The 25,707-nt window shown below is 36.8% G+C and overlaps 1 protein-coding gene across 1 annotated transcript in view; it reads left to right on the top strand.

The window, feature by feature from the left end:
- Positions 1 to 22,856, top strand: part of LOC130012958 (von Willebrand factor D and EGF domain-containing protein-like) — a 97,733-nt gene extending 74,877 nt beyond the window's left edge. The window contains exons 13-20 of the mRNA XM_056101214.1: positions 10,232 to 10,502; positions 11,750 to 11,899; positions 12,768 to 12,951; positions 13,564 to 13,754; positions 17,559 to 17,807; positions 18,487 to 18,586; positions 20,384 to 20,489; positions 21,017 to 22,856. Of these exons, the coding sequence (XP_055957189.1) occupies positions 10,232 to 10,502; positions 11,750 to 11,899; positions 12,768 to 12,951; positions 13,564 to 13,754; positions 17,559 to 17,807; positions 18,487 to 18,586; positions 20,384 to 20,489; positions 21,017 to 21,176 (1,411 nt within the window). The 3' untranslated portion in view covers positions 21,177 to 22,856. The remainder of the gene's footprint in view (positions 1 to 10,231; positions 10,503 to 11,749; positions 11,900 to 12,767; positions 12,952 to 13,563; positions 13,755 to 17,558; positions 17,808 to 18,486; positions 18,587 to 20,383; positions 20,490 to 21,016) is intronic.
- Positions 22,857 to 25,707: the final 2,851 nt, after the last annotated feature.

Here is a 25,707-nt window from a genome sequence, read left to right as displayed (position 1 = left end):
TATTTAAGGAAAATCAGATAATAGGATAAAGGTAAATGTTGTAATTAAAACTGACATGTAGATAGATGAACAATGCATAAAAGATTAAACAATATAATAAATCAACAAAAGCAATAGATGGGATTAACGTGGTTACCCATTGACGGCTTGAAAGGGGTGACAGGCTAACGACTTGCTAGCCAGTTGATCTTAAAGTGGTTAATTTAAGAAACATTAATTATCTTAGCGATTGACAAATTATCACACCATTATAGTATCAGCGATTGACAAATTATCACACCATTATAGTATCAGCCTTGACAGTATTGCGAACACCAATTTCTTCAGGACACCAACGTGGGCTATATCTTCTCCTAAAATCGATTTCAATCTTACACAGCATAAAAAGAAGGATACAAGCTGTACGGTGTTCCCGTCTGTCTTTAGAGAGCCAGTGTCTAAGTATGGTCGTTATGCTCCAACATACGCAGATCGTTCGAAAGAACGTTGATCGGGTAGCTTCGGCTGTTGTGACGCCATCTAAGACCATTTCTGTTCGTCTCCCCCCTGCTGCTCCAAGCCATACTTCAGGCTTTGGAGTTCATTCAGGGGGTACTCGATTGAGCGTTCCGGAATTGAATTCTCTCAGTTCTAAAAATAGTGACAATCGAGTGAAAAGGTGGATTTCGGGCTACAACGCATGCGTCGATTGCATCAGAACGCATCTCAACCAACCATACAGCCGAAGCATAATCGTTGTGTTTAATTACGTCACGATTCTACTCACACCACCTCCGTTGTCGGGACTGACAGAACTGTGACAGAACTGAATTCCGCGTTACTCGATTGCAATTCTGTCAGTTCTGGACGTTCTGGACTGTGAATCGAGCATCCCCTATATGATCAACTATACTTAAGCACGTCATCTTTACTGATTCGCTGTCCTCGCTTCAAGCAATTAACAATAAACAGCTTGAGCACCCACAGGTAGCAGATATTTACTGTCTGCTACTATCTTATGGGTTTATCAGCAAAGACATCGTCTTTTGATGGCTCCCGAGCCATGTTGATATTAAAGGGAATGAGAATGATCAAGCAGATTTAGCTGTCAAAGCTGCTTTGGATCTTCCCTTATCAACATTTTTAATACCATACAAGGATTTTAAACATTGTATTGATCATTGCATTGGGATCGTGCACGCACAAATAAACTTCATCACATAAAGCCTCTCCTTAGACATTGGCTAAGCTCCTACAGGTCTGACAGGATAGATGAAGTTGTTTTGTGTCACTCTCGCATAGGTCATACTTTTTTAATACATATTTTCATCTTAAAGCGAGAGCCTCATCCAGAATGTGACCACTGCCATGTTCCTTTGGCAGTTAAGCACATTTTTATTGAGTGCAAGCATCTCAAAGAAACAAGATTACGGTATTACCGTTGCCAATCACTACATCAGTTGTTTGCCCAACCCGGCCTATTTTGCAAAATTTTAATTGTATATATCTGATTTTCTCTTTCATGTTTTAAATATATATACATAAAGTTTATATTTATTTTTATTTGATATTTACTGTGATATTTGTTTAAATTTATGTATATTTATAGATAATATTGTGATTATTTGTTTCTAGTTTGTCTCGAGAAGCGCAATATAGCCCGTTTGGAGCTGACCTGCCATTAAACATTTATTCCTTACACCCTATTAACCCTATTGTTTTTGCTGCATGGCAGAACCTAGAGTCCGCAAGTCTGACTGAATCATCTTGGAACTTATCATGCTGCCTCCTTACATCCTAAGGATGATGCATATTGTTTTTGGTACCATTTTTCTTTTTCTGCATCGCCTGGATGCCGCAATTCTGAATGTATTATCTTGAAACTTAGCATACGTATTCCGTATACCCCAAGGACGCCAACTATTGTTTTTGGCGCATGTCCAATATATATATATATATATATATATATATATATACACACGTCCACTACATATATGCACGTATTTAATTACAGACTTAATAGATCCCACATGGTTTGCTAATGTGGATATGACCTGTATACATTTATACCAGTTAGCGAAATTGATATGTTTAATGACCAACTTGTGTGAGTAGACCTAGTTCCTTATAAGACGTTCGTATCAACTTTCCCTGTTGTGGAAAGGTATATATCCATAAGTTTGCTGACGGTTAGACAGACGGGAGGAGCAGGGAAGAGCGGAGACGGGCGTATGGACGCCCCGGAGTTCAACCGCTGCCGTGACAGAAGAGCGGAATGGTTGTGTTAATGTTTATATTCCTGATGTAGTTTAGTTCCTGTTTTGAGTTATGTTCCGGTTGTATTTATGTAGTTTTTTCATATTCTGTTCCCGATGTAAATAAATATATCTAAAGGACAATATTGGTTCCAGTCATTATCACATATGTGATAGAACTGGTTAAACACGTTCCAAATATAATTTTAACACAGAGATCATTGCTACGATAGCTGAGTAATACAGGTTTCCTGAATCGGAAGTGACGAACGCGAACGGAAAACGAGAGTTATCCCTCTATATAACTGACCGAAGTGACGAGTGATAACAGATACATGGACGAGTTTCTGCTCACTAATAATTACTTCGAAGACTAAAAGTTGTTGTGTGCGACTGTGAGAGGATATCGGATAATTCATAAAAAGAATTGACTCTTACTAGATAAAAGAACACGAAAGAAAAATAGAAAAAGTCTGTACATTACCATGCTTTTATAAGATATAAAATGAATAAAACCAAGGGAATGTAAGGACTATTTCTATTTTTCTCCTGTTCTCTTATCTAATGCCAGTCAATTATTAACAGATAGGATTCAAATAGGTATGACCAATAATTTCAATAACACAATTACTGAGTTTAATATTAAGCGACGTTTCGATGAGGATACCCTAGTCTTTATCAAGCAAATGATACGGTTATGTGAATAGTAGGCAAATATATACAGAATATGCAACAAAATAACAAACACATACAATTTATAAACTAAACACCTTTGATTAGGGGACCATTTACAACTAAACCTACACCGTGGAAACTCGTGTAGGGATTAAAAACAGTAGGGGAGGGGGAATCATTATAACAATTAATGTATTAACAACATTAATGGGAAACCAATTAACAATACTTAAAAGAGAAGTGTGTATGTATTGGGGTATGAGTGAACAAGAGTGATGGCTAATGCAAGGAAAATAAAAATTATTAATTCAATAAACAGAAAATCATGAAAGATAAACGTATTATCAGTTTATGAAACTGGACGGGTGAAACCGTAAATATATTAATTCAATAAACTAAAAACCACAAAATGTGAACTACATCATCGGAATGTAAAAAAGTGGATAAGTACTGAAAACTAAGCGATGTATAATGTAAAATTAGACTGTGAAAAAAAAACTAGATAAACACAAAGATATGTGAATCAGTGTATAAGGTCGTCATAGGCTCCTGGGCAAGAGTGATCGCTGATGCAAGGGAAACCATACACGTATTGATTTAATAAGCTGGAAGTCATGAAGGGTAAAACCTTTTATAAGACTGTAAAACCTGGACGAGGGAAACCGTAAATATATTAATTCAATGAATTGAACGTCCATAAATGTGAAATATATTATCAGACTGTAAAGCTGCATAAGTACTGAAAACCAAGATATCTAAGATTTATAATTAGACTGTAAAACTGGATAAGCACTGAAATGTATAATTCATTCAATAAGCTGAAAATCATAAGAGATGAAACATTTTTTTGGACTGTAAACCTGGATGAGGGAGAAACGTATATGTATTTAGTCAATAAACTGAATGTCAATAAATGTGACATATATTTTCAGCCCGTAAACCTGGATAAGTACTGAAAATTAAGATATGTAAGAATGTATAATTAGACTGTAATAAACTGAATAAGCACTGACATAGGCAAATGTATAATTTGGTCATAAGCCCTTGGTATAAAGAGTCCCACATCACGGTTTAACTTGTGCTTGATGCGTTTTAAATTGACGGTTTTCTTTTTCTTCTGGTGACGATTTACTGCAAGCTGTGATTACGGGGGGTGGGGCTCCAAATCTAGGGCGCCATCCACAATCCCACCCCACAATGAATGTCAACACAATACTGGCTATAACACTGTCTGGGCGACCCGGTAGGACATATATATATTGTATTGCCTATAAAGTTGTTCGCCGATCGTTATGTCGGTGGAAGCGGACATAAAATACAACCAACTAACAACAACAACGTTATGTCACCGAAAATCAGTTTTATTCAAGTTAACATAAAGTTCATGTCATATTATGATTGTTATTAATTATTAACTTTGTTTTTGATTTTTGGTCAACCTTAGAGAATTTGTAGTCTGCCGCCCCATGCACTAGTGGTACTACAATCTGTGCGAGTCACTATAACCATGAATATGATAGCGATGAGATAGTATAAGACCACAGAGGTGTGGAGGAAGAATGATGCTATATAATGGAAATGAGCGCCGTAGCCCCCCCCCCCCTCCAACCCCTAAATCCGCGAATGGATGTAAATCCATAGCCAACCACGACTGTCATAATACGACATGGTTTCTTTGAATCGCATTTTCTTTGATCGTCTGCTTTCCTTATTTTCAAGTTAAAGGAGCTAAGTCGCTAATATTTGGGACCTAGAAATTGACACAAATGGGTCGCAACGCATACACTAATGTAATATGAATGTATATAAATTGATTTACATTCAAACGTTTCTGTTTTTACTGTAATTTTTAATCAGTTAGGTTTGGTGAAATACGCCAGTATTCTCAATCGAATTTCAATCTCTAGCGTCTGGTTATTCCAGTCTACGCCGATATTATTTATTGGGCTTACTCTCCAGATAAGAATATAGCGTCACCGTTTGACATGACTTGTGGAATATGCCTAGCCTCGTTTTTCGAGTCCCTTATTACAAATAGCGCTGAAACGCATTATGGTACACGATTCGTGTACCAATTGTAAAATGTTTATTTTGTCTTAAATATTGGATATCAGAAGCCCACCTTTTCCCGGTAAGATCACAACATCAATGTTGATTTAAATTGACAAATAATTCGTGTTTTCAATGTTGAAGATTTTGGATGATATTGAGTCAGAGACTTAGCTACTTTAAGTGATGATTCAATGGAACAAACATTTTTAGTAAATCAACAATACGGATTCAAAATACGTAATATACTATTCAAAAAAAGTAGGGGATATTTGATTTTTAAGTGTTATTAAAGTCACCTAATGAAACTGACGAAGAAACAAATGACAAAATGAAATGAAGTTCACATTCATCGATTTATTCCAAATGATCGTTAGACTAAGTAAGGCACAGACTGACCATTATAAGGGTAAAATGATACCCGGGGTCAAACAGCAAAGTTACCACAGCATCACAACCAAGGCAGTAACGGGTAAATCCTCCTCTGTTTGCCAAACAAGAATTGATCCGACGTGGCATACTCCTAATGAGACGTCTAAGGTCATTTTGGTCCAGATTGTCCCATTCCTGTTGCAACGCAGCAGCAAGTTCTTGGACATTGGCAGGACGTTGTTGACGTTGACGTAACCTCTGTCCAAGCATGTCCCAGACATGCTCGATGGGGGAGAGGTCGGGACTCAGTGCTGGCCAAGGTAATGTGGTGATGTTCTGTTGTTGGAGGTAACCTGTAACGATCCTGGCCCTGTGACATCTTGCGTTGTCATCCTGGAAGATGAAACGGCGGCCATGACGTCGTGTGAACGGCACAACATGGACTGCCAAGATGTTGTCCCGGTAGTACTGGCCTGTAACACGCCCTGCAACAACATGTAAAGCCGTTCTTCCAGCAACAGTGATGCCTCCCCACACCATAACAGAACCACCCCCAAATCGATCATGTCTGATGACGTTAACGTCTTGGAAGCGCTCGTTTCGACGACGCCACACCCTCCTACGTCTGTCCAAAAAATCAACAGTGAACCTTGACTCATCTGAAAACATCACATTGCTCCAGCGTCGATTATCCCAGTGTTGACGATCCCTACACCAACGACGTCTTGCCTGAATGTGATGATCTCTCAAACAAGGGATCACGCGAGGACGTCGGGCGCGAAGGTGACCCCTATGCAGTCGATTCCGAATCGTCTGGCCACTCACTCTCACACCAGTGTCTGTTTGAAGACGAGCGCTGATCTGATTTGCTGTGATGACACGATTTCTCAAGGCCAAGGTACGGATAAATCGATCCTGGGCTTGAGTTGTCACCCTTGGTCGACCTGAGCGTGGTCTTTCCTGTACAGATTGTGTATCACGGTATCTGGACCATAGCCTGCTTATGACAGACTGAGAAACATTCATCGTCCGCGCCACAACCGCCTGTGTTGTGCCGATCTGTAGCATGCCAAGGGCACGTAACCTTTCATTTTGGGTAAGCCGACGCATATCAAAATTTGTTTTCTGGTCACTAAAACAATTAAACTGATGTTTCCACCCTGGAATTCAATGCCACAATGACTGTAACATTCAAAGTCAGAGTCGTGCAAATCTTGGGTTGGACCCCCATGATGATCCCAAGCATCACATGCATTCCATGCGGTAGCTATTGGTGCGTTTGGGCGTCACATGTAACTGGAAATGTTTCTTCTGTTAGGTTCTATAGTGACTTTTTTCGTAGTCATTTGCATATTTTAGTATTATGCCCCCAAAATCAAATATCCCCTACTTTTTTTGAATAGTATATTTCTCTTTATTACCCTGTGAATAAGAGCTGTGAATCGTTTTCCGACACTACTTCTTCTTATTCGAGGAATAAACATAGTAATTAACTTTGGTCCTGCTATCGTAATGTTACATTATTTGAATAATACCAAATATGACTTACTTTTGAACAAATTATTAATCAAACTTTTCCTATTATCCCTTGTGTACCAGTCTATTGTATTTATCTACTCTGCTTCTTACATGATGTAATGATTCCGGAGTGCTTGCAAAATTGTAGAAAGAGGCTAAGGCGATAAGTCGACATCAAGTCGTTACGACGACAATCACGCGATAATATCACAAGTCTATTTTTTCGTATAATTGCGTCAATACTGTCATGATGTCGTGTTATGCAAAGCGCGATAATTTACATGGCCACTATCATCGACCATACGACACTAAATCCCTCTTCTAGTTACGAATGGATGGTAACGTTTATCAAATATCTAAACGTAGGCCTACATTTGGTAACGCAAACACTACAAAATAATAATATGAATTTTCTGACTTTTATATCACTTCACAAACTGATGACACTCACTCAAAACTCACTCGGACTCAATGGTTTGTCCTAGCCCTTTTTTCTTTCTTTTTATAAAGTGCCATTGTTTCTTTCTTTTTATAAAGTGCCATTTTTTCTCAATAAAGTATTAAAAGGATAATGTTAAAGTACAATGGCATTTTTAGAAAAATGAAACAAATAATAAAATGAAACGGGTTTTTTAAAGTCCTACTGTTCTGCTCTGACTGGGCTGCTCTGACAGGGCTAATGAAGGCAGGCATGCGCCATACATTTTGCTATGACAGCAATTTTGCCTCGACAGCACCGCTACTCTTATATCACATGGTTCTTTTTCCTGCACGCCAATGTGTACACTGGACCTCGGGTTTTCGTCCCCTCCATCCTGCACCTCTGATAAAGGTGAAGTACGCCGGAAAATCCTTATGAACTTTCTCGGCCAACGCAGGGATCGAACACGGGATCGAAAACTTTATAACAATTTAACTGCAAACAAATCGATCCAGCACATCCCCCATAAGCCACACATGTTATATGAACTCCAAACTCATACAAACTGTTTAATCGAGTGAACATAATATTCAAAAAGAAAGTAGGGTGTATGTTTATAATTACTCGCGCAGGAATCAACTTGACCAAACCCCAAATCGTCATTCTGGCAGTCTATCAATAAAAAACATCCTTTCCTGATAGTGTTTCCCCTAATGCTAATGTTAACAACATTTAATATTGCTAGCTCATCTAATTACCAATTGTTTGAATCGTATGTTTGTTTTTACTGTATCCTCCAAGCCATAGCACTGGAAACTGGACAGAGTTTTCTACAATGACATCTTGTTGGACAGGATAGCCTTAGTAATATGACTAAAGGAACTGGTGATATTCGGATACAGTTTTAGAATTTTTTTTTTTAAATTTTAGAATCTTGAATGCATCTCTTAAAATATATGTCATTAGGTTTAAACTTCATAGTAGATGGACCAAGTTTGGGAATAAGATAGACATAATGATGTAGATATTGGTAATAATCGTTGGTCTAAATTATTTAACCAGAAAACAGTGTAGTGTCTGATATCAAATAAATGATGCAGTATAGCAACTTGATCAATTCAGATGGACTGAGAGCATAAGTACTCTGTTATTAGCCTCAACATAAAGATTGCCTGTCAAGTTGTATCAACGTGATCAAAAAGTATGAGCTAAAGAAACCGCATGTCCACCTACCGTTTCAGTCTTTGTTTTAAATACTATCGGGGTTTTATCTTAAATCTATAAGCATAAAGGGTTTACAGTTTCCGAGTCAAATCTGGTTTTTTGTATCTTTAACAAGATTTTTAACAAATAAAGCTAAAAATCATATTTGATTGCAGCCTTAAAAAGGGAAAGCCTTTTATTGTAAGATGATGAATAACATCATTTTCTTTAATGTTATGTAGAGCATCATTAACATTTTCTTTAGTTCGAAGTGATATAGGGTTCTCTATATATGCTTGGTGGGTCGACAGGCACTATTTACACATGTATTCTGCATCTGAAACATTCGTATTAGACCCCTCAATGAAATGAACCCGAAGGTTATCACCCACAGCACAAACAAGATTAGCGTTAATCAGAGTGTCATCATTCAAGATAACCCTAGTTGATAATTCCACATTTACAAAGCATAGCTAATGGTATTGGGCTAATTTTAGACTTATGATGAGGATAAATAAATGTCTAGACAAGTAGGGTGTAATTTAATCCAAGGAGTTTGAACATCCTTCGAACTGAACCAAGAGGGTTTACCAGCTCAAATACATCTTGGGATGTCATTGAAATATTTATTAGTCTTAAATGACTGCCCATTTGTAACATCAGTGAATATGTTGTGGCCCAAAAATGTTTTTTATACTGACTGTTCAAACTTACATCATTCAGCAGTGTCTCTTTAAAGGACAACATTGGTGTCAGCCAATATTATGTTATAGAACTAGTTAAACACAGTCCAAATATAATTTTAACAGAAGAGATTTTTGTTACGGCTAATCCCTAACAAGGATTTGAAGATTCTAGAAGTAACGCAAAAAAGGAAAAACACGCGTTATCGTTCTAGTGAAGTAGAGAGCGATAACAGACAGACATTAAATTTTCAGCTGACAGATAATTCCGTTGAAGTTGAAAAGTCGTTATACCGTGAGGGGATATCTATTCTGTTAATATGCAGTTCATATTTTGTAATCTGACATATGATTGAGTTTCTACATTACATTTGTCGTTTTAAATGTAAGTTAACAAATCATGTAATCTGACATATCTGATCTGATAATGTAATTTTACCATCCTTATAAATGTAAATTTACATATAATTTTAACAGAATAGTAAAAGCGTTATATTCTAGATTTGTTAGCTCTGGTGTAAATCTTAGACCACTTTTAATTGCACCCATTTTTAATAGGGTGTTGTTTGGACGGCTATAAGACATTACACATTATTAACTACTTGTCAGTCTCTAAAAATGACAGTAGGTTCAATATATTTTGAATATGTTTAGCTATGAAACGAGATTTGGATACCAGGGTGTCATCTTACGTAGACCTACCTTGTGACAAATTACCGTGCATAAATTTGTTTTATTACATCATAATATTGAGACGTTAGTTTAAGTTTAATGTCGAATATTTGAGGGACCGGACCGTCCTTTTATGAATTGTATATCCAGTTCCATTGGGCCCCTATATATTTAGAATAACCACCAGTTTAGGTCACTAGAATTTGAATTTAGCTTTGGCCATGAAAAACATTTTGACATTGCATGTGTTACTGAAGTGGAAGTGGCATTTTTAAAGATTCCCGCAGAAAATATAATGCGACTAATTCCAATATCGACTGGATATTGTTTATTTATGAGGTAGTTTAAACGTTTGTAAGACATAAATACTTGTAACCTTGTCCACTTCACATTAATATTTCTAGGACTCCTGTTGTTGAAGATATGTTTGATCCAGACAACTTGGGTAGGCTCAATGCTTGGTCTCGTAATTATACCACATGTAAATGCAATGAGGTGCGTGATGGTGTCGTCAAAAATGAAATCGATTGTTCACCATACAACGAACCAGTTATTTGTAATGAGGATGTAGAATTTAGAACAGTTCACAAGAAACGCTGCATTTCACCATCCCGCAAGAAGAGATCGATACCCACAATAAGAAATCGGCCCGAGAATCATAGACGAATTAAAAGGGTAATGTATACATACATTATTTTGTCAGAAGATAAGCAATAACTCGCTTAAAAACAACACCTTGAAACTTCCGTGTGGCTAACGTGATGTCATTTGTTTTTACAAATTGATAACATTTCTATTAATGTTTATCAACGTGTAGAAGAAAATTCAACTTTAGTAGCATGGATGTCGTGTACCAGGCAGGATGTTTACTCTCTCTAAAACACCTTATGACAAGTACCTTATGCTGTCTTTATTTTAGAATACGAGTGAAAAATAGATTATAACCCCTATCGTTACACACCGATGACCACTGGCCCTACGCCTATTACAATACATGAGTACAACACAAATTTGTAAGCCATATGAACTCGTCAAATCAGAAGTTGTATTATATTATAGTATAATACTATAGGGCCAATATATACTGTAGAGGTTACCCAAGTTCTGTAATAGATGTTCTGGTTAATGTATTGAAGTCCTTAGCTAGTACTAAAGGCAACAAGAACTAGGCTAACAAGGATAAGTCTGGTAGTTGAAAATCGGACAATGACATCATAGTCTGATAATCCAAATATGGTAATCCCAAGCGTTAGAAACGTGGTTAGCCGCCCTCCTAGGTGCCCATATAAGTACTCTGTGTTGAAATCCAGGGTAGCGTCTGTGCAGCTGACCAATCCGATAAAGGAGGTACCTGGTGAATTTCCCAGGGCCCAATACATGACTATGCACGTATCATATTTATATAATAAGAGCGGGGTTAACTTTCCCTTCAGACATCATGATGAGACCGTACAGAAGACATCATTTGTTGGTCAGGGGGACATCATACCCAACCCACAGCCTCTGGTTCGAGGCTGGGATAGAGACAATATGTAGTGTTTCAGCCGTTAGGTACGAGTGCTAAGCTTGTTAAACTCAGACTATATATATTATAATAACTCCTAGTGTATTATTATAGATGTTGTGTATTTTGATATATATATTTTACGTTAACTATGTATATATATATATATACATAGTTAACGTAAAAAGTGTTCCAGAGTTAATTCATCATATGCACAACGCAAAGTCAAATAAAGTGTCACGGGCCGTATACACAACGTGGGAGTAATTCATAATTCATCTATTTAACGACACCGTATTGTTACAGTTTTCTCGTTTTGGTACCGCGACATAGGATAGTGCCACAGTCGACCCTGCGGCTTGCAGGACAAGGCATTACAATGTCATCGATGTTTTATAACGATTTCGAACTATTACAGGATGTAAGCTGGAAGAATGGGTGGACCAATGAGTCTGCTACGGAATATTGCGAGAATCTCTTTAAATCTTCAAATATGGTTAATCTGTGTAAAGAGGTACCTGGCGTCGATGTTTCATTTCCCATGGCAAATTGTGTTCTTGATATTCAGGTAAATAAAAGTCACGTGATCAAATCTCCTATTAAATACATAGTATAATGTCCTTTGGTTGTGCAGCTTTATAATAGTTTAAATAACCCCAACAATGTCAAATGTAGAATAATTTAAGATTCGTTTTTCTTTCAATTTTGCCATATTCCATAGTTTATACACCTTTGGATGTATTTTATTTATTACTTTAATTAGTCTATGACTTAACACAGCATTACAAGTAAAATCAAATGTAGAATACTTATATATTCCATAGTTTATACACCTTTAGATGTATTTCATTTATTACTTTAATTAGTTTATGACTTATCACAGCATTGCAAATGAGTAACTGTGTATTGAAAGCGATTAATCTATTCATTATTTAGCTTTAATTGTACATTTTTGTGTATACCTGACCGTAGATAGAAATATCTTGATATAATTCCGAAACTTCACCTGTTGGTCATTATCTTCACATCTACATAATCAAAACAGATTAAATTTCCCCCTTACAGACTACAGTTCCTTCAAATTCCACGAAGTGGTTGTAACTATGTGTGCATCGTATTTAACTCAAAATTATTATTTTTATTATTTTGTTTAATTATATTATGATATCAATACATCAGTTAAATTTACTCATAAGAGTTGAATGTTAGATAGCCAACTTCCGTAAATTTGAACTAAGTATGGCTCATATTTGGCACAACAATTCGTTGGTAATACCACATTACCAAAACAAAGCATTACATTTGGAATGGACGAAACAAGCTAACATGATTTCACGGTCTGTCGTTTATTCCGTTCAATATTTTTTTTTCTATTTTATCTTTTCAAACTAGGCTGCTTTTCGTATACATATTCTTGTTTTTATTTTGAATTTAAGCTAAGTGGAACAACCAATTTTTCGTTGACTGCTATCAATTCTATAAGAAGTCAGTGTTTACGTGAGGCTAGTATGAATGTTACTCTTCGGCAGGAAACTAGTCCAGATAAACCTTCAGTGTTAAAAATGGTGAAAGCTGTAGCTTGTCCAGCAGAGTGTTCAGATAGAGGTGTCTGTGTTAATGGTAAGAACGTGTATTCAATTGATTGAATTCTCTTACAGGGCTGCTGTAGCTAGGTATGATTTGAACATTGTAGAATTGAATCTCAACCAAACCCTGTATTTTCACCAAAGGCTATGGGATTTGAAACATTCAATAGATATCCAGTGCTTACTAGTGATATGAAATCTTCAATTTACACAGACAGGTCTGAAAATTCATTAATGCTAACACTAATGGATTATATGCCTGCAGATACAATTTTCTATCTTACTTTGAAACACAATTCCGCTACAAGGTCCTCTCTCTGCTAACAGGAATCCCGAGAGTGCCAATCATGCGATGCATTCATCCTCGGCAAAAAAGAGTATTAGTTAAATTTGGACTTAAACCAAGATGCAGAACAAATAATGGATAAGAGAACATACGGGATTGGGGAAATCCATTACCAGAACAAAAAAAATAGTTATCTCCCTTTCTGTCAAATGTCTGCAATCAATTTGAATAATTTTTTAACATAATACACTTTGGATTGTGTATGCTCTTAAATTCCATATGTAACTCTTATTCTGGCAGATCATCTCTTAAGCATGTTTTTTTTAAAAATTAGTCTGCATGAATTTGTGTAATCAACAGGTACCTGTGATTGTAATGATGGTTATTCAGGACCAGATTGTTCTGTTGATCTAACTCAACCACCTCTGGCCGATAGTCTAGAAGCGAACGGGTATTGTGATCGCAAAGATGGCAGTTGTGAAGAGATTGCCATATTTGGTGGACCTTTTGTAGAATCTGACAAATTCAAATGCCGACTGATGCCGCTCGAGGTTCGGAGATCTATCGCATTTATATAATTCGGAAGTGTATTGTCCGTCTGTCCACAGTTCGTGAAGAAGGTCAACAGGTCACAATCCTTGAGATTGTTCTTGGCTAGTAATAGGGATGTTCCTAGTCACGGGCTTAATGCCCTTTTACTGAAACTTTGGAAACACTTACGTGTTTTGCTGGATTTGTTCAGTTAGCCATAAGTCATTGATCGGGAAGTCAGTGCGTCTGTCGTCAACAATTCATGTTAAATGTCTAGAAATTACAATTGTCATCAGTAAAAAAAGAAACCTATAGATATTTTAACAACTTCTGACGGCAACGTTGTTTTTCTCAATTTTGTACTGGATTCACGATTGTATCCCCATATTCAATATTATTTGTCTAATCTGGACATTTCACAATTGAATAAAATAATATCCCTTGAAACAAGATCTCTTTGGTGGGTTGATTTTCAAATAGTATATGCACTAGAATTCTCGAATTATTTTTAATTATAACTTCAAGTCCAATATTCTCGAATTTTGTTTTTATATTAGAACTTACAAACCAGCTACATGACGACAAAGTTCTAAGTGGACGTATGTTCTTTATTGAAGCAGAAATTAGAAATTTCCTAGATTCTGATTGGTCGATAAGTGTGGTCGAATGGACAATAAACACCCTCTATATTATCAAGGCGAATTACTGCGTATAAATATGACGGTGTACTTGTTTTTAATTTTTGTGTTTAATGATCTTCCTCAACTCAAATCTATGTTGGCAAATATCTTCAAGAAATTCTGCACACATGATTATCACACCATTTTCAAACATCATCTTTTATGAAATCACATTCCTGAAATACATAAAACAGTAAAAGATCAGTCATGAATTAATTAAAACAGTTTTCAGGTATCAATATATTCGTAACTAGGCAGTGACAATATGGACAAATTTGTTTTCTTTTTAGGTAGGCTAGCTTCACTCACCAATTTTTACATAATCAGGTGGAATTGTTTCAAATCATGCTGAGTAGCATAATCTGCCTAATAATAAGTCATTAGTCACAAGAACTCGCTTGAAAATATAATGTGGGAGTCGAAAATAGTAGCTCAACTAGGCTTAATAACAGGAATTATATGCCAAAATTGACAAACAACACGTCAGAACGGTATACATAGCAACCGATAGAACCCTAGATATCACATTGTTTTATAGGGTATTTTTGATCATGTAAGCACGAACTGCAATTGTCTGAACAAGAACTAACTACAGAATTGTGGTAACGATCTAAGTAATAAAAGCTAAAAACTCACCCAATGTTACACGAAATCTTCGAAGTGAAGTCACCTTACATGTACATAAATTATTAACAGTCTCATCCAACCCAATTTCCCTAATTGGATTCTTGTGTGAAGTAAGTATATTTGGTGTCCACTTCCACTGAAGTGGTGTCACCGACAATAACAATTGATTTACAATTTACAAAAGTGATAATACAGATTAATGTAAAAGCAAATGCACGAGGGTTGTCCCAATAGTTTCCGCTTTCCCTTATTTTCAAAATATCCACAAGCACCCGGATCTCTCCGATACTCTCGAAGAATCTGTTAACTAACCATGTTCTTTAGTCAACATGGTAGACATCTTGTGCAAATGTTCATGGATTGTTCATTCCACCGATCTATTGCTATTGAAATGTGTAGTAGCGAACTGTTTCCCTCACATCAACCTGAACACGGGTTATAAAACAATCCATCCAAATCCTAGTGTAGTACAGACAAGTAAAACGAAATTTTGAACTATATAAAACGAAACGAAATAGGATCTGTGTTTTAATCAGATTGATCTGAATCGGAACAAGAATCGGGGGGGGGGGGGGTCCATCGTACACATCTCACAATTATACGTAAAAGTTAGGGGGTCATAACTCAAGCAGTTGTGTTCCGATTCGCACCAACACCGAACCTATCCGTGGTGTGGGACATAAACATATATTTCATAAAATCAGATAACAATGGTGATTGTGCACTATTGTGAACGGACATCTAGATGTTCAAACGTCCGGAAATGCGCGTATAAAATGTGGGCGGATAAAAATCATCTCAATCGGTCCAGTGGGTAAAATTCGGAGAAATAATGGCCAAATATGGCAGCCATTTTAAAAATGCAAGTGGCTAACGGGGTTTTCTTATAAATTACACCCATGCAAAGTTTAGTGCTTGTATACAAATTTGGAATATCTTTACACTTATCAGCCCACAGGCATAAGAGTTTTGCCACTGACAATCATAATATGAACACATTAAATTTAAATATATATAGTATAAAATATCTACAATTTAGATAATATGTTAGGATTTCTTAACAGGACACTCCACACATTTCATCGATGGAGTACAGACATGCAAAATTAGCCCTTGCATAATGTATGTTTAACAGCGCCCAAAAGCCGTCACATGGCCATTTATTATCTCTAATTAAAACTTAAACTCTTCACGTCGATTTAAGCACAGTTCGGCAGTTTCCGCGGCGAGGTGACTTGATCCCGGAATTCGATCGAATTAACCGCCCAACACCATGAATGTAAACACAATCATTGCTACTTTGCTTGATTTGTCCATACAGGTGCATACCGGCTAAGCACAGTTCGGCAGTTTCCGTTACTTGATCCCGGAATTCGAAAAAACTTCAGCTGCGGCGTAGGCCGAATGCGCCGCTTTGGCGGCAGCGGCGATCACCGGCGCAAGATGATGAACATGTCAGCCAGATAAAATTCATGTTATTTAGGAATGCCATAAAACACTAATTTTAAAGCGTTAAAATTAAAGCAAATGTTTTGAAGTTGAATTGGACCATCGTAAAACCAGATGTTCATGTATCATTTATTTTTTCTGGATAATATTGCTAATAATAATTTTCTGCTTATATTGCGGTCACTTACTGAAAGTCATACTTTCAAGAATTCTATTTTTGATTAAAACATATCATGTAAACGGTTTAAAGATGGGTTCCCAGAAAAGTATTTATCGGGTGGTTATTTCCAATAACAGTATGGCAATTTTGGTATATATGGAAAGTAGAGATATCCAATCTTACTAGAAAAATACTGGATTCCCCGAAAAACACTCATGGAGCGTACACAGGACAAAAATGTAAGGGTTCCCCTAATCAACAGCCCGACAATTAAGAATTTCTGCACGCGTGATGTCAAAGGTAACACGCGAACATTAAGCGCTTGATGTACAAGTTGATAAACTTTATGAAGAGTTAGACGTACAACATTCTCTGAGATAAAAATGACGGAAAAAGACGCGGGAAGTGGATAATCCGAGAATTTAATTAGGAATTGATATTTTTAATAAATAGTAAGCGATTAAAGACAACATCGTCTTATGTATGCAATGAATTCTCCTCTGACTCCCAAGACGTGATCGAATTTTAATATCAGGGCATTCCTTCGCAATTACAATGTTTGAGAAGGATTTGAAGCATAATTATGACAAATTAATTAGTTTGAATATGTTTTTAGTCCATATATACCATTAAATCACCCAGTTTGTACGCGGGAACCCATCTTTAATATATACATGTAATATTATCCGCCGTCATATTGTTTATCAGCCAGGTCACTTGATTTGCTTTAATACGGTAACCTGAACGGCGTACGCCATGTAGAAACTGGCTGGCCTATCGAAGATAAATCAAGCAATATCGAGTTGTAAACATCCGGTTGTGACCACCCCAGGCATTTAATGTGTTCACAAGCAACTAAATGGTTGATTTCTAGACGCATATATTTATAACTGATTTGTATTTAATAGTCAAACGCAGAAGCAGAGATAACAAATGCTCCAGTTGTTGAAAGTATTGGTGAAGTGACGTGTCCACTACCTGTTAATAGACAAAAACGATCAACAACCGTTCCCGTTGTAGACACAACAGTACCAAGCTACAGGGTAGCTGTGTCCAATGATGGACAACTCTTCAGTCGACAGTTAACAGTGGTTGTCATGGATTCCAATTGCATGGACTGTACAATTGATGGCGAGACCGTGACATGTAGAATGTTTGTAAGTATATGTCTTTATTGTATGAACTGTACAATTGATAGCGAGACTGTAATATGTAGGATGTTTGTAAGTATATGTTTTTATTCTCCCCACTCACGTTGCCATTATTATTTCAATGTTTACAGTCCAAAATGCATATGTCAGCAGTTCAAAGTACTTAGTTGATATTTACCATTTTCAATTTCCATTGCTCTACAATACCAATGTCGCAGTGTTAAAAGTACAGAATACACTTTTCAATAATACAAAATACAATACAAGAGAGTCATGTGTTAGTTATTTTGCCATTACACTCCTCCACTCTGTATTTTGCATTATATACAAATATATTTGGGATTTTTGCATAATAGACATACCTTATATAGAAACTGCCAGAATCTAGTTTGCATACGAAAAAGGGTGCGGACTAGGCTGGGAATTAATGAAATACAAGATCAATCAAGAAGGTCAAGGTCAATAAAAGGCGGTGGTAGTCTGTTCTCTGGTTGTGAAGACCCAGGATTTGTCTGAAAGTGTAGCTAGTTTGGACGCGGACATTCAATGTGTTAAGCAATACAGGCACCCATTGGTGTTAAATTGTTCTCAATAAGTTTAAACCGGACATAAATAAGCCATTAAGATTAGGGAAAACCCCAATTTAAACCTTGACGATATCTATTAATTTCGGCTTCTATTATAGGACGATTATTGTTATACGGATGAACGCTGTTATAAAACTGGTGAAAAGTATATATATAATGAAGACTATCAATGTACCAACGGACAGTGGCAAACCATAAGTATGTAGAAATTTACGATTATTTGTAGTACGTTCTAAAATACAATACTGCTGTTAAAGAGATTTAATTTCGGGTCGGAAAAATCGAAGTTACATAAATACAACCTAAGTTATGTCAACTTCTGTCCTGGTCAAGAGAGTTTACATCGGTATACGGTTTGGCATTTCCTTTCCACACTGACCGATTTTACAACGATTAGAAAAGGCGCTCGAGAAAAAGACTTCGCACACGCAATTTAAATTGGTCATTGTGTCTTCAATATTTTCATAGTAAGACCTAATCGGCAACAATTTCCGTTTTGGTGGACAAAAATATCGGGAGCCATCGGGAGGAATTTGTTTATTTTCACATCGCCGATGATTTTTACCCAATGGGGCCTGGGCATTAACTGGTGTAAACTAATTGCGTCACAAGAGTGCAAACCTTACCGATTTTCTATACTCCGCAACGTTGCATCCCCTTTACCGAAAGCCTCGTTAACAAGATAGAGGCTGTTGGTTTTAAAGAATTAAAGAATTTATATCAAATGTGCGATGTGAAGCATAAGGGTAGTGAGAGCAATCGTCTGCATTCGATGACTATCTGTTCCGGGATTTTCCTAAACGTTTCGTGAAGCTTTACGGTCAAAAGAGGAGGAACCCTATCAATGTCCAGTGTTCCACGACCCTCGGTTCCGCAGTTACCCAAATTTTTCTGAAAGCTTGTTAACGCTAGAGAGGCTGCAAATTTTAACAGTCTTTTTCCAATTTGTTCTCATACAGTGGGGTTAGGAGGGGAACAACGCTATCCTCCTACGATGTTCCATTCACAAGATTTCCCGACTCACCAACATCAAGGTTTTCCTTTCGGATAAGCTGCTGTCTCTAGGGATATAGCTGACAAGTGGGCGTATTTCCACATTCGCAGAGTGTATTGTCCATTTTACAGTTTTTACAGTTAATTAAAACTTTATTTAACATGGAACCCCCGTTCGAGAAGTAACCCTAACGATATCCGTAGTTAACCCCGCTTTTTTGAAAAATTGTTAGTGCTATAGGGGCTATAATTTTCAACCTTAGAGTTACGACAGGAACAACGCTTTCTTGTTAATCAGCCTCTCGCGACCCTCATTTTTAAAGCTTTCCCCATTTTTCAAATAACTTTTCATTTTTAATAATATGGTCAACATCCAAGGTGTCCCTTCTGATATACTTTTTCTTCGATAGATAGCTGGTGTGCAGCCGAGAAATTGTCTGTCCGTGTCTGTTTTATACTGTGTGAGATGAACATTTTCATGTGGGTAACGATACCTTTGATTGATTTAAATTGGGCGAGCTGGTAGAATTAAGTGTAGATCTTGATTGAGTTGGATGATTAACATTTTCAGCTAAGGCTAAGCCGAGAGCTGCAATTCAGCTGATCCATGCTTTGGGGTAGAGTGATGAAGCATTGGTAAAACACCATTGTTAAATATTATAATTGTACTTGCTGTACGTGTCATGTTAATCAACAGTGTCGTAGCCATGATTTTTGTAAGGGGCGGATGAGATGCCAAAGTCATCCTGCGTTTCCTGGCATTTAAATTCATTGCTGGCACATAATTCTTGTTAAGGGGGGTGGGGGGGTCAGAAAAGGTACGGAATCTACCTGTTAATCCTGCATGCTTTGTGAGAGTTAGTATAAGACAAGTACTGCGGAATTAATAATGATGACATAATGGAATGAGTGAGATAATTGACAGGCAGTGACCCATAAACATGTACTTTACTGAGTTTTTAATTGACGATACGAATGATTATTGATATTATATTTGGACAGAATCAACACCAGATGATAAAGTGCCAGCCATTGTTGGTGGAGTTGTGGGTACAGCTTTACTGATCTGTATTTTAATTATCATTATATTAGTGATATACAGGAACAGGTAAATGACATTCTACTGAATCAAGTTCTACAATAAATAACTAAAATATGTTTCTGTAGTATTTGTTGATAACGCTCTTGAGGGCTATAATAATTCCTCCCCTATAAAGTGTTCCTTTTGCTCCAGCCACAGTAGTGGGTCGTTCTAATACACCAATTCCCATTGAAAAAAAAGGCGAAACCTTACCGCATCAATTCATAAATTTAAAACCATTCAACGGCTACGCGATATTTCTGTCGTTTTGAAAATGTCCGCGGAACCAGAATTAGAACATCAGTGTACCGCACTTCTGTATTTGTGACATAATTCTTTATTTCCATCCAAACTGAGATCATATGTGTTGCAAATTTTGCAATTGAAACTTGCGCAAAGGCTCGTATCAATTGTAGCGGTGGATAAGACAACTATCCCCGCTACAAATATTGCACCTACCCCCCCCCTCGCTCTCTCTCTCTCTCTCTCTCGCTTCGTGATAAATCCAGTATTTGTTAGATAACCGTTTTATTGTATATCTGATTTATTTGTAGTTGCAAACGATCCAGGACTCCCACTGACCAAGTTAATGAACATACATATGATTCAACTATTGGAGGTGGACCTGTAGTTGTTTATGATACATTAAAGACAACAGAACAAACTTGTTATGATAATATGGGGAACACCAACACCATTGGTACTCGAATATAAGTTATCGGAATGCCTGTTCACTTTTTTAAAAAAGAAAGTGGTTTGGAGGTAGCTTGAGTGTTGTACTGGCAATTTAAATATTAGGAGCTTAAACTAAATGTTTTACCCAAATGTTATTATATTATATATTAGTTGTGGGTAGCCATGGCAACATAACTTTACCTGGTGATGTCCGTGTTCTATTATACTGTTATATTTTTCACCTTTTGTAAATACAACTTCTTCATCCAAAACAATATATTAATGTTTATACGTACATGTAGTCAGATGTTCGACTCATCTATACCGATGTGGTCTTAATCCTATAAGCAATGCAGTTAATTAGAATTGTTTAATTAAAGATACATTATGGGAGATTAGACAAAGAGCTGGCAGTTCTCACTATAATAGTTAAAAACTAGATAATGTAAAGGGAATTTGCTGAAAATGTCAGTCGAATTGATCCACTCTGAACTGAGAATTTAGCGATTGACTTTTTTCGGCCTAGTCTCGATCAACATTACTAATGTCGGTACGACAAAAAAACATAGTCTCGATTATCCATTTCAAGATTAAATCATGAATGAAAGTTGAGCAGCAAATCGGATCCTAATCCAATAAATATCGCAGCCTAGCAATGGCATCGAGGGTTGATTATGGTCTGGATAATTTAATTAATGTCTAATTAATGATTTAGATAACCTTTCAGGCCTAAAGAAAGACCTGCAATAGGCAGATTTAGCTCTTGCATTATGTATGTTTAACAGGATTAACCACTTTCAAGTATAGTGTATAGATGTAGTAGGTAGCAACGCGGGAAGGTTGTTTATGAGTTTTTTATAGTTTTTACTTGTCAACGTGGGATATATAAATCCAAGAAACATATCTACTAGCCATAAACTTATTAGAGCCTTACCAGTTGTTCCTACTATTAGGTCTATATTATACTGTATATGATTTTTTATATTTAGTATTTCATTACAAGTTGCAGTTTCTACCTTCCGTAAATAGTTCTTTATTTTATAGTTCAAACGTAAATAGTTTCTATATTTCATACTTTAAACGTATAATTATTATTTCAATTATTATTTCATTTCCATTTATATTTGATATTTTATATTTCTTTGTTTTTCTTATATTGAATGATACAAACTTATTATAGCCTTACCAGTTGTTTCTACTTTTAGTTCCAGTGTCGTGTAGTATAGAGACTGATTATTACACAGCTATCGTCCTTATATTAATACCAATTTGCCATCTTGTATTTTACTTATTTAATTACTTTCAATTTGAATGCTCCTAATAATTACAAGTTTATAACCAGACTGTATAGATAGAGTTTATAATAAAAAATTGTCCTTGTTTTATCGCTGGATTCTCTTTTTTTCGCTCATGTAATGAACAGGGTAACCTCATTTAGGCGGGAATGGATGTAGTTTTACCCAAAACAAATTGCAAAAGAAGCCAAAAACAATATGTACCTATGACATATGACATTTTCACCCCAAATCAGTCTTGTTATGTGAATCAACTAGCAGGACATCCGGTTAATGTGATACCACATATGTGGGGGTGGAGCACGGCGACCAAGCATTGTTCGCCTGGGGCCCATATTCCCGAAATTGTTCTTGACGGAATTTGACCCATTTTATGTAAGGTTAAAAAAAGACTTAGAGCAAACGTTTCTAAGAGAAAAATGTAATTATTATTTTAAGAATAAAATTTGCTGCACTGCACTTTCTCGATCATTTCTACATATAAACATTTAAACAATATAGATCGTTTTTTTATGCTATTTAATAATAATAATAATACGGAAATTTATATCGCGCACAAATACCATAGTAACAAGGTCCCTGGTGCGCTTGCAAAGTTTATGATGGATCTTCGGTACCAAAGTGCAACTGGAACAGATATGTTTTAAGTCTACGTTTGAAAATGTCAGTTGATTTGGAGTTTTTAAGAGGATGATTAGGATCGATCGAGTTCCATAATACAGATGAAGCATATCTAAAAGAACGTCTACACATTTGGAGATTCACTTTTGGTACGACAAGGAGGTTTTTGTCATTTGATCGCAGAGTTCGAGAGTGTTGTGGTTTGACAAGTAGATCGGATATGTAATCTGGAGCGGTGCCATTTATTGATTTAAATGTTAATAATAATATTTTAGAGTTAATTCGAGATTTAATTGGAAGCCAGTGAAGTTCGCGCAATACTGGAGTAATATGATCTTTTTTCCGGGTGCCTTTGATCAACCGTGCTGCAGCATTCTGAATATGATTATGATTGTTTCAAGGTAACAATATTGTCACTATGGCCGATTATTGGTTCCACATATATCGACAAGGTATATATCACGTATGCCGACGGAAATATGAGAAAATGTAGCAATAAAATGCAGGTTGTTTTGATAAGTTACTGATCTATAGTTTAATAAACATGTTCTGTATGCGGGTAATTTGAACCGATATTAAATTGTTACTGTTTAATATAAGTTCTAGGAATATTGCTAAGGGGAAAGTTCCGGTGCGTCATCATGTCCATATAAGGAGTTTCTCGAAGTCATGTGACATAAGTAAACAATCACATAATTAAAAGTTTGGACAATTAAATAATTAGAAATCTGATCATATAAAACGTACGATCTGATTCTCTAGAGAGCAATCATTGTGTAGAATTCTTTAAAGAGTTTGGTGGGGTTTTGAGAAAATGACTGTTATGCCTTTGTACCGGTTGAAATTGATTAGCTTCGGGGGGTTCGGGGTCGTATGGAAAATGCTCCCCAACGTCACATGAAAGCTTCAAGGGCGTCGCGAGCCATGTGGAACCGTCGGATCGGGTGACCGCGGGAGAACCGAGGAAAAGGGTCAAAGCTTGCATTGAAATTCTAGACCCAGAAGATCAAGACTGGAACAGCTATCCCAATAATGCTGAACAAAACTAAACCATATAAATTCAAGACAATTTAAACAGCAAGTAATATGGCATAAGTAAAATGTGCACCACCTAATAGAGCGGGAGCCCAGGGGTCAACCTAGCTAAGAAGTCGACCAATTTTCTCCTATATGGTATCAATGCATGCATATCTTGTATCATGAATTACTTACGGCGGGTTTGTTTTATTGGAGTTTGTTTGGTGCACTTACTATTATCCATGCAGCAGCATTCTTTCTCAGCTCTAGTGCGAATCGCGAATCACCCGCGTTCTACTAGGGAGCTGCGGTGGCTTGGTTGGTAAGACATTGGTTCGCTAAACTGGAGGTTTCCTGTTGGTTGAGAAAGTTTATCCGGATTTTCCGGTGTGGTTCCCTCTTGTCATTGGTGCAGGATGGAGGGCCGCACAGAGAGCCTGGCAAGGGACAACGTACAGACAATCGTTCAGATGAGACGAAATACCGTGGTCCCGTGTGCACATTGGCGTGCACGTAGAAGAACCCTTGACGGTTAGAAATCCATATAAGAGATGTCGTAGTGCTGCTGTCTGGGTATAATTTCTCTCATTGCACACTGTATAGCGTATGACCAGTCGGAGCAGAACGTTAAACTCCTTTTTTATTTCATGTCAGTGCGTTCCACTATCACATTCAGATTAAGATTCTGTACTACAAGTAATATTCAACATAATATTCAAACATTTACGTCAAGTAATTTCTTCCAAACAATTTCTCCAAATACCCAAATTCAGCATTTGAAATTGAAATAACTTTTCACTTTCAACCAATTTGATTCTGTGGAGAGAGAGAGAGAGAGAGAGAGAGAGAGAGAGACAGACAGATAGAGAGAGAGAGAGTATAACGTCCACTTGACACAAACTAGGGGACTAACATATGGTTCAATTTTATTTCAATAATTCGCTTGCGAGTAGGGAACATTAGTAATTGGAGGAAACCGGAGGATCCGGAGATAACCCAAGAGGTTCTGTGGAGAAGGTGAATAACAAATGTAGAACCACTCCTCAATTAACCTCCTTCATCTTTATGGAAACTACGGTTTGTGCACAAAATATGCGTATAAATCCATATCAGGGATGAGTTCAAGAAAGTCGTGCCAAATAAATGTGTGGTTTGAATAAGCTTCCCATATTCTTTTTAAAATGTGAGTGTCATCTCTGTTTGCCACACGGAAAATGTCAGATGCTTATCGTATACAACCAATATGTCCATAACATGAGGTTAAGCTTCCTACTTTCTTCTCCGACCTGATTAATGAAATAAGCTAAACGGTAAATTTTACCCCGATAGCTGTAGCTTTAATTGTCTTAAAAGGTTTTCGAAAAATGGGAGATAACTCCAAAAAGAACGCTGGAACTAGATAGAGTTCGTCTTCTCTCCTGAACATGTACGTAAATTAAAGTGAGGGTTAAATCCATTTCTTAGACATATCTTCACGCAATTTCAGAATTTAATCATTACCATCGCCAAGCACAACATGCGCATCTGTTTTTTTTTCTCCTGTACTATCATCTTCTCGTTCTGTTTCACTCAATTCCGCAAAGTTCAAGAAGCCCCTAACGCCATCCAAGCGCTATCTCCCCTGTGTAAGATCCCGG

This window comes from Patella vulgata, chromosome 5 (genome assembly GCF_932274485.2).
Source record: "Patella vulgata chromosome 5, xgPatVulg1.2, whole genome shotgun sequence".
NCBI lineage: Eukaryota > Metazoa > Mollusca > Gastropoda > Patellidae > Patella > Patella vulgata.
The sequence above is the reverse complement of the archived record's forward strand: the minus strand, read 5'-3'. Positions and strand labels throughout refer to the sequence as shown.